This window comes from Salvelinus alpinus, chromosome 4 (assembly GCF_045679555.1).
Source record: "Salvelinus alpinus chromosome 4, SLU_Salpinus.1, whole genome shotgun sequence".
Lineage (NCBI taxonomy): Eukaryota > Metazoa > Chordata > Actinopteri > Salmoniformes > Salmonidae > Salvelinus > Salvelinus alpinus.
The window spans coordinates 12,627,677-12,638,504 of record NC_092089.1 but is presented as its reverse complement, the minus strand read 5'-3'; the positions used below and the strand labels follow the sequence as shown (position 1 = coordinate 12,638,504).

The 10,828-nt window shown below is 45.2% G+C and overlaps 1 protein-coding gene across 1 annotated transcript; it reads left to right on the top strand.

The window, feature by feature from the left end:
• Positions 1 to 2,327: 2,327 nt before the first annotated feature.
• Positions 2,328 to 9,837, top strand: LOC139572860 (eomesodermin-like). The gene is made up of 7 exons (XM_071395675.1): positions 2,328 to 2,957; positions 5,106 to 5,751; positions 6,028 to 6,182; positions 6,339 to 6,460; positions 7,034 to 7,189; positions 7,447 to 7,508; positions 8,191 to 9,837. The coding sequence occupies exons 2-7, from the start codon at positions 5,237 to 5,239 to the stop codon at positions 8,948 to 8,950; spliced, it is 1,770 nt and encodes a 589-aa protein (XP_071251776.1). The 5' UTR covers positions 2,328 to 2,957; positions 5,106 to 5,236; the 3' UTR covers positions 8,951 to 9,837.
• The last annotated feature ends 991 nt before the right edge of the window (positions 9,838 to 10,828 follow it).

Sequence of the window (10,828 nt, the reverse complement as noted above, 5' to 3'; positions counted from 1 at the left end):
GACAGATGGAGATAAAGAGACACCGGAGAGAAGTCAACCTTATCCAGGCTGTATCACAACCGGCCGTGATTGGGAGTCCCACAGGGGCGGAGCACAATTGGCCCAGCGTCTCCCGAGGTATGCCGGGTAGGCCGGGGTAGGCCGGGGTAGGCCGGGTAGGCCGGGGTAGGCCGGGTAGGCCAGGGTAGGCCGAGGTAGGCCGGGTAGGCCGGGGTAGGCCGAGGTAGGCCGGGTAAACCGGGGTAGGCCGGGGTAGGCCGTCACTGTAAATAAGACTTGCCTAGTAGCCTAGTGGGCGGCAGGAAGCCTAGTGGTTAGAGCGTTGGACTAGTAACCACAAGGTTGCAAGATTGAATCCCCCGAGCTGACAAGGTACAAATCTGTCATTCTGCTCCTGAACAAGGCAGTTAACCCACCGTTCCCTGGTAGGCCGTCATTGAAAATAAGAATTTGTTCTTAACTGACTTGCCTAGTTAAATAAATAGAAAATAAAGGTTAAATAAATAACATTTACATTACAGTCACAGGACAAGCAAAAGAAATGGCAGAGTTGGATCAGAACACATATTCATCAGATGAATATACCTTGCTGAACACCGTCCTGAAAAGGGGACCGTTTTAACTGGTTTTAAATCGGTTTTAATTAAACAGGATAAATTAAAAGATAGAGTCTCTGTGGGTGGGACAGCTCCAGTAATCTCTTCACCATCAGCCTGTCTTTCACATGTAAAAGGCCCAGTAAGCAGTGTCTGGGGGGGCTTGACTGTGGCCTTGAAGTTCATGTTGTGACAGGATGTGTTTTAGAGGGTCTTTAAACTGCTATCAGCTGCTATCAGCTTAAAGACCCCCCAACAGATCAACAGATGACCCCCCCACCCCCAACAGATCAACAGATGACCCCCCACCCCCAACAGATCAGATGACCCCCCCACCCCCAACAGAGTCACAGATGACCCCCCCACCCCCAACAGATCAACAGATGACCCCCCCCACCCCCAACAGAGTCACAGATGACCCCCCCCCACCTCCAACAGATCAACAGATGACCCCCCACCCCCAACAGATCAACAGATGACCCCCCACCCCCAACAGATCAGATGACCCCCCCCCAACAGAGTCACAGATGACCCCCCCACCCCCAACAGATCAACAGATGACCCCCCACCCCCAACAGATCAGATGACCCTCCCCCCAACAGAGTCACAGATGACCCCCCCCACCCCCAACAGATCAACAGATGACCCCCCACCCCCAACAGAGTCACAGATGACCCCCCCCCCACCTCCAACAGATCAACAGATGACCCCCCACCCCCAACAGATCAACAGATGACCCCCCCCACCCCCAACAGATCAACAGATGACCCCCTCCCCCAACAGAGTCACAGATGACCCCCCCAACAGATCAATAGATGACCCTCCCCCCAACAGATTCACAGGTGACCCCCCCCCCCCCAACAGATCAACAGATGAATTATCATGGTCTACACACACCAACACAGTCGTAAAGAGGTCACGACAACCCCTCTTCCCCCTCAGGAGGCTGAAAAGACTTTTCATTGGCCCTCATCCTCAAAAAGTTCTACAGCTGCACCATTGAGAGCCTCTTGAGTGGCTGCATCACCGCCTGGTATGACAACTGCTTGGCATCCGATGCCACAGAGGGTAGCGCGTACAGTCGAGTACATCACTGGGGCTGAGCTCCCTGCCATTCAGGACCTCTATACCAGGCGGTGTCAGAGGAAGGCTGAGCTCCCTGCCATTCAGGACCTCTATACCAGGCGGTGTCAGAGGAAGGCCATAAAAATGATCAAAGACTCCAGCCACCCAAGTCATAGACTGTTCTCTCTGCTACCGCAAGCGAGATTTGTGACCTGTTGCCACAAGAAAAGGGCAACCAGTGAAGAACAAACACCATTGTAAATACAACCCATATTTATGTTTATTTATTTTCCCTTTTGTACTTTAACTATTTGCACATCGTTACAACATTGTATATAGACATAATATGACCTTTTAAATGTCTCTATTCCTTTGAAACCTTTGGGAGTGTAATGTTTACTGTTCATTTTTTATTTCACTTTTGTTTATTATATATTTCACTTGCTTTGGCAATGTAAACATATGTTGCCCATGCCAATAAAGCCCATTGAATTGAGAGAGAGAGAGACAGAGAGACAGAGAGAGAGAGACATCAAGTACCAAGTAGTTGATTGGTGTGTGATAATGAATTTCATTACGGTGTCACATCAGTAAACGTGTGTTTCAGTTTGATATGACGTGGACGGATGTCAGTCCCAGTCATGTGCAGGTTTGTGCCTCTAAACACGCCTGATCAGTTGGCTAGGAGCATCCTGTCCGTTTCATTACCACTACTACTGATGTGTTTTCCCGTTCTGCTCCGACGACGTTCTAGAATCTAGCACGACTACAATTAAGCCTGAAATTATACGACTATTTACGGGGCCCCTATTGAGTATCACCGAGTGAAGCGATCGCTACAGCGTAACCTGCGTTATTGCTGTCGGCGTGTTTCTCGTGTTGTAGGCCTATAATTCTGTACATATTCCGCTTGCCCAGTAGCTCTTGGGAATCGAAAGCTAAGATTAATAAGAGGCTGCTATGTGCGCATCTTCGACACAAGAGAGCGCTCCTAAACGGGGGACGGGGTGCAGCTGGACCGCAAGAAAGGATCCTAGAGCCAGTAGACTACATATAAGCGCATACTTGAACCATCTCTTTCAAAACAAGGAGAGGAGAGAAGATGCGTTGAATTACTTACAAATTAACGATCTCTCTCTCTTATTTTCATTGTGATTGAAAACAGAAATATATGTCGCGTAATTTATTTATTTCCAAATTGCAGCCTATATTTGTAATTTTTGTTTTGTTTTATGTATTAGGTATATTTATTAGCCTCATTTGAAAACGAAGTAGGCCAAACAAGGACCAAGATTGGTAAGTTTGTTCTATTGATTTGTATATAATATAAATAGACTAATCCTATTTAAACATATGTATCGGTATAGATTCATGCAATAACAATTCGTAGGCTATATGTTACAAGATAAGTTACAGAAATTTAATTTAAAAAATATATATATTCTTTCAGTGAAATCAGTGCACTATATTTAACTGATCGCTGCTGCTACAATTCAGTCGGAGCTTTGTGTCGCCGATATTGCTTGTATCTGTAAAGTCCTATAGCGGGCTGTCGGTTCGGCAATACATCACAAGGCTTCTTCAAACGGAAAGATAATTGACCGTTTCCCCCTCTGTTCACAAAGGGCAGTCCGGTGGGACAAAATAACGTGGACTCATCTCTCTGGAAATTAATGCAAATTCATGACTCTGAATTTATTGTGAACTCCGGATGTGAAAATGTATTTAATTCAATTATATTAAAATTGAAGGAAATATACTACATTTTAGCCATAGTCTAAAGAAAGTGGAAAATAATTTATGAAATGATCTTATAATTGTCTGAACAACCCGTTTAGGCTAGCCCTATAGACTAATAATTTTGTAGACCAAAAAAAATACAATTAACAAAATTAAATAGAAAGAAAAAAAACAATTAAAAACATTACAGGCCTACTTAATATATCAGGGAGCATAACAAGTGAAACCCTAGTCGCCCAAACGTAATTCCGCAGCGCTACATGAGAAATACCGTGGAAAGCGTGAACACAAAAAAAAAATACTAGTGTCTGTTTCGATGAGGGTGACAACTTTCCATAGATCGTTTTCACACCTTTATACCAACCCTCAGGTCTCGGCTTTTCTGAAAACAAATCTCATACAATTTGTCATGTGGTTTACAAGAAAACGAATAGTTAAGTGAAAGGTATAAAATAACAAGCCAGGCCATAATTTACCGTAGCTAATTCCTCTTTATAGGTCTAACAGACGAATTTTACTACAAATATCTTTGCTATCAATTGAATTGCTACACCGTAATTAAATTGTTCTTATTTCCTAGTTAGCATCTTGCTGTTATAAATCCATATGACAGAGGAGAGAGCTTAAACAAACATTTAGATATACGGCGGAGTCCGGAGGAGGTAAGGTCCTATATGTCCTAGTGAAGGGTTCTATAATGACGTGATAATTGTCGATCAGCGGGTCAATCACCTGATGGGCTGTAGAGAGACAGGTCAGTGAGCGGTGTCTGCCGGGAATACACAAATAACTAGAGAGAGATTGGGGGTGGGGAGGGGGCACGGGAAACTTGGATGTACCCTTTTTATTTATCCTATTTCTTTAGGATGTTACAAAAAAAAGACACAACATTTAACATTTACTCCAAGAGGTTCAAATATATAACTAGAAAAAATACTTTCGTGACCCCCCCACCTTAATAACTCTGACCTTGATCATAACTACTTTATTGAGGACAAATATACTGACTACGACTGTGATATGTGGTTGTCCCACCTAGCTATCTGTAGATGAATACCCTTGACTGTAAGTCACTCTGGATAAGACCGTCTGCTAAATGAATAAAATGTATTAAAATAATAATAATAATTTAAATAAATAAATCCAAATATAGGCTAGCCATGGGACGTTGGTTACTCCTTTATTATTGAACATGTACAGAGCAGAATAAGAGTCATGCCTCTCTGACAGATCCTTATCTGGGAGATGTGGTGCAGCGCAAAGTTTCAGTATCAGACTTACTGCGCAATGAGATTTTGTATGAACTAAAACATTTAAACAGACTTTTTTTTAAATCAGTTAATATCACCCCCCCCCCACCCAAAAAAAATTGTAAATACATGTGTACTGAGCCATTTATCACGATCCATCCTGGAAGCCACACCCATGGCCGTCACAGCAGATTGGGAGTGTGAAACGGGCATCACGCAATCACCCGTGCAGGTTATCACAGGGGAGCAGCTCGTCGGTTTACACAGTGGTAACTCAGTGCACACGGCCAGCAAGACAGGCAGGAGGACTTCCCTGCCTCTTGATTTACAGTAGCCTGTAGCCAGTTAGCCCGTTTAACAGTATAGGTCTATAGCCTATGCGACTCTAATTGGGATATTTTGGATATACTTTAAAAAATATATTTTAAAAAATTGTACTTTTATTTCTCAAAAGGATGCAGAACTTTTCAAGAAGATCCCTGGTTCCGGTGCGTCTCTTCTGACAGAAGCCCAGGAGAAGAATTGGAAGGGGAAAAAAGACCGCGGGACCGAATAAAATTTAATCTTGCCTGACAAAAAGTTACCATGCTCGGAGAGGGAGAGAGCAACACCTTTCCTTCCCCCAAGGACGCGCTCCGCCCGGAGGAGAGGAGAAAGTCCCCGGTGGTGGGTGCAGATGACCCGGCTATGGCCGGCAGCGCTAGCCGATACACCGACGGACTCGGGCCAGACCGCTATTATATCTCAACCCCATCCAAGCAAACTGGAGACATGGCGAGTCCATGTTCGTTATTCCCTTATTCCCAGTCCGGTACCGTTTACACGGCTTCCGGCGGATCCAGATATTCGACATCGCTTCACTTCAGCTCGGTGTTGCCTCCCACGGGATTCTCCCCGGCGGGGCGCAATCAGTTCGGCTCGGCCTACCAGTTAGGACAGGGTGGATGTCTCTACCCTCCATACAGCACCGGGTCCGGGATCGGCTCGGTGCCCCTAACCTCAGGCACGGGGGTGAGGGCTCAGGTCTACCTCTGTAACCGGCCTCTCTGGCTCAGATTCCACCGTCACCAGACCGAGATGATAATCACCAAACAGGGCAGGTGAGTGCGATGTGGCCAGCGGCTAAAGACGAATGCTTCGGCGGGTGCCGAGTGTGCTTGCGTACTGTTGTGAAATTATATTCTCTGAAACTCCATTAAAATATGGGGAAAGGTGCCCGCATGCTTAAAAGGATGCCATCATCAGTTCGATTGTATTTATATTTAATGTTGTGAAACTGTATTCTCTGAAACGCACCCACACATCCAATTTGTTCTCAAATTCTCACCAGATCTGGCACATTTAAAAACACATTTGAATCCCTGTGTGTTTACCAGGCGGATGTTCCCGTTCCTGAGTTTCAACCTGATGGGTCTGAACCTCTCTGCTCATTACAACGTGTTTGTGGAGGTCACGCTCGCGGACCCCAACCACTGGAGGTTCCAGGGCGGGAAATGGATCACCTGTGGAAAGGCTGACAACAATATGCAGGGTATGATCCTAGAAATTATAGGCAGTATAAAGATTTTAAACCATTTCTAAATAGTTGTTTTTATTATATTACATTTTGTACAGTAACCACAGCGATTATGAAACAAACTTATTTTTTTTATATTTTTTATATTTTTTAACCGTTTTCCTTCTTTAGGAAACAAAATGTACGTCCATCCTGAATCTCCCAACACGGGAGCACATTGGGTGAGACAGGAGATCTCTTTCGGCAAACTGAAGCTCACCAACAACAAAGGAGGCAGCAGCAACAACTCACAGGTGATGCATTTTTTATAACACCTGTACGGGGATCATTTTAAAGAAGAAAATAAATATATTCTAATAAGCCTGGGAATGTATTGATTTATGTACAAAATATTTTAATAATTTAAAAGTAAACAAGTAAAATCTTCCTACTGTGGTTAATGTGTAACTTCTAGGCTCACATCCACATTGTTTTAAATGCAAAAGAAAATAAACAACGTATTTATTTTATTGTTATTATTATGAAGATCATCCATCCATACATACATAGATATCTTGATTAATTCAAATCCTGGAAACCTTCGCATAAAATTGTATTGATGTTAGTGGTATGTGTCATTATAAAAATAAACATATTTTACCTTTATTTAACCAGGCAAGTCAGTTAAGAACAAATTCTTATTTTCAACGATGGCCTAGGAACAGTTGAACAACTGCCTTGTTCAGGGGCAGAACGACATTTTTTCCGTTGTCAGGTCTGGGATTCGATCTAGCAACCTATCTGCCCCACCACCTGCACCTGTATAGGATTTGGCCCAGAAAATAAGTCTTCTCCGTTGACTTTCTGTTTTGTTTTTCTGTGTATAGATGATAGTCCTTCAGTCTCTTCATAAATATCAGCCACGGCTGCACATTGTTGAGGTGACAGAGGGGTTGGAGGACATGAGCAGAGACCCAAAGACCCAGAGCTTCACCTTCCCCGAGAACCAGTTTATAGCCGTCACGGCTTATCAGAACACTGATGTAAGAATGCCTCTTTCACTCGTTCTCTCTCTCTGTCCTCTCCCTCTGCTCTCACTTTCTCTCTCATCCTCTCTCTCTCTTTCCTCTCCCTCTGCTCTCTCTTTCTCTCTCTCTGTACTCTCCCTCTGCTCGCTCTCTCTTTCTCTCTCTCTGTCCTCTCCCTCTGCTCGCTCTCTCTTTCTCTCTCGTTCTCTCTCTCAACCCTTTTATCTCATTATAACATTGAGTTTTCAAATTGCTTCTCTCTTTTTCCATAGATCACACAACTGAAAATTGACCACAACCCTTTTGCAAAAGGATTCAGGGATAACTATGATTCGTGAGTATCTTTAACCTTTCAGCCATATTGATATTCACTTACAATGACCGTAACACAACAAAGGTTTTTGTGTGATGTCTTATCCCTGTCACGTTTCCTTATACACAGAGTGGACAAAACATTAAGAACACCTTCCTAATATTACGTTGCAGCCCCCTTTAGAACAGCCTGATTTTGTCAGGGCACAGGACTCTACAATGGTGTCGAAAGCGTTCCACAGGGAGGCTGGCCCGTGTAGACTTCAATGCTGTGTCAAGTTGGCTGGATGTCCTTTGGGTGGTGGACCATTCTTGATACACACAGGAAACTGTTGAGTGTGAAAAACCCAGCAGCGTCGCAGTTCTTGACACACTCAAACCGGTGCGTCTGGCACCTACTACCATACCGCATTCAAAGCCACTTGAATCTTTTGTCTTGCCCCATTCACCCTCTGAAATGGCACACGTACACAATCCATGTCTCAATTGTCCCAAGGCTTAAAAATCCTTCTTTAACCTGTTTCCCACCCTTCTTCTACACTGATTGAAGTGAATTTAGTGAATTTAACAGGGGAAATCAATAAGGGAACATAGCTTTCACCTGGATTCACCTGGTCAGTCTATGTCCTGGAAAGAGCAGGTGTTCCTAATGTTTAGTAGACTCAGTGTACATTCTCCATCTCTCTTCTCCTATGATATTCTAGGATGTACACAGCTCCAGAGGGTGACCGGCTGACCCCCTCCCCCACAGACTCCCACCAGATCGTCCCAGGTGCCCGCTACGCCATGCAACCTTTCTTCCAGGACCAGGTCATCAACAACCTGCCCCAGAACCGCTTCTACAACAGTGAGAGGACAGTACCCCAGACCAACAGTCTCTTTTCTCCCCAGCCAGAGGACAGCGCCTCCCAGAGGTGGTTTATCTCCATGCAACAGGGACCAGCTGGCCCCAACAAGCTGGATCTCAGTTCCTACGAAGGGGACTACTCCAGCAGCCTGCTCCCGTACGGTATTAATTCCCTGCCTCTACAGAACTCCCACGCTCTCACCTACTACCCGGACTCTCCTTTCACTTCCATGGCAGCAGGATGGGGCTCTAGAGGATCTTACCAGAGAAAGGTGACCACAGGCTTGCCTTGGTCCCCTAGACCCAGCCCTACTGGGTTCCCAGAGGACCAGCTGTCTGTGCCCGACAAAGACAAGGCTCAGGGGGAAGAGATCAACGGCAGTAGTGTTGGTAACATAGCTTCAACGTGGACTGATACTCACTCTTCCGCGCTGAGCCTGGAGAAAGCTGACTCTGGGGCCGTGGTGTGTAAAAGGAGTCGTGCGTCTCTGAGTGGATCCGGCACAGAGAACTCCTCTGCTGTAAAGTGTGTGGATGTGACTGCCACTGACACCTACAGCAAAGAGGCGTCTGTTTCTAAAAGCATGGCTTACTATTCCTTCTACAAAAGCCCTTAATTATCTTGTTTCTTGTCACCCTTTAAAAAAATCTTTGATGCCAGATTTCACCCTTTTTGTATTTGTTTTGGATTTCCAAGTCTGTTGGTTTTCTGCCAAACCATTGCTCACCTATACCAACCTTACTCACCAACCTTACTCACCAGGTATACCAACCTTACTCACCAACCTTACTCACCAGGTATACCAACCTTACTCACCAACCTTACTCACCAGGTATACCAACCTTACTCACCAGGTATACCAACCTTACTCACCAACCTTACTCACCAGGTATACCAACCTTACTCACTAACTTTACTCACCAGGTATACCAACCTTACTCACCAACCTTACTCACCAGGTATACCAACCTTACTCACCAACCTTACTCACCAGGTATACCAACCTTACTCACCAACCTTACTCACCGGGTATACCAACTTTACTCACCAACCTTACTCACCAGGTATACCAACCTTACTCACCAGGTATACCAACCTTACTCACCAACCTTACTCACCAGGTATACCAACCTTACTCACCAGGTTTTTTAAACAACATGTGACGGGACGGGACTGTGTGATTTTTAACTATCTATGATGGACTGTGTGAATTTTTCTTAAAGTGCCAGAGTATTCGATTACAACCCAGTGGGTTGTGCTATAATGTGTATTGTCCTTCAATGTACCCAGTGATATGTGTTTGTACAAAATATGCCTTCACATTGAAGTTTTGTTTACATATGTGTGACTAATGTATTGAAGGCTTGTGAATATGATATTTGTTGCACTGTAAAATGTGAGGGAGCTTGTATCAAATATACTGTACATTGCAATGTTAAGAGTTTTTATGTTTTTGGGTTTTTTTTGTAATAAAAAAAAGCTTTGAGCTTCATTATCCAACTAGTGAAAGAATATGAGTCTTTGGTCCATCCGAGTAGTGCATTAAAGATAACAGCCTAAATCAGGACTATACCATCGACTCTTATATCTACAACGCAATACAGTCTCCGTCTGTACCATTTATATTTTATTTAACGAGGCAAGTCATCGAAGAAAAAAAATCTTATTTACAATGACGGCCTACCCGGGGAACGGTGGGGTAACTGCTCTGTTCAGGGGGCAGAACGACAGATTTTTTCCCCCCATGTCAGCTCGGGGGATTCTATCCACCAACCGTTTCGGTTACTGTCCCAACGCTCCGACCACTAGGCTACCTGCTCTAACCACTAGGCTACCTGCTCCGACCACTAGGCTACCTGCTCTAACCACTAGGCTACCTGCTCCGACCACTAGGCTACCTGCTCCAACCACTAGGCTACCTGCTCTAACCACTAGGCTACCTGCTCTAACCACTAGGCTACCTGCTCTGACCACTAGGCTACCTGCTCTGACCACTAGGCTACCTGCTCTGACCACTAGGCTACCTGCTCTAACCACTAGGCTACCTGCTCCGACCACTAGGCTACCTGCTCCGACCACTAGGCTACCTGCTCTAACCGCTAGGCTACCTGCTCTAACCGCTAGGCTACCTGCTCTAACCGGTAGCTACTAGGCTACCTGCTCTAACCGCTAGGCTACCTGCCTGCTCTAACCGCTAGGCTACCTGCCTGCTCTAACCGCTAGGCTACCTGCTCTAACTACTAGGCTACCTGCTCTAACCGCTAGGCTACCTGCTCTAACCGCTAGGCTACCTGCCTGCTCTAACCGCTAGGCTACCTGCTCTAACCGCTAGGCTACCTGCCTGCTCTAACCACTAGGCTACCTGCTCTAACCGCTAGGCTACCTGCCTGCTCTAACCGCTAGGCTACCTGCTCTAACCGCTAGGCTACCTGCTCTAACCACTAGGCTACCTGCTCTAACCACTAGGCTACCTGCTCTAACCACTAGGCTACCT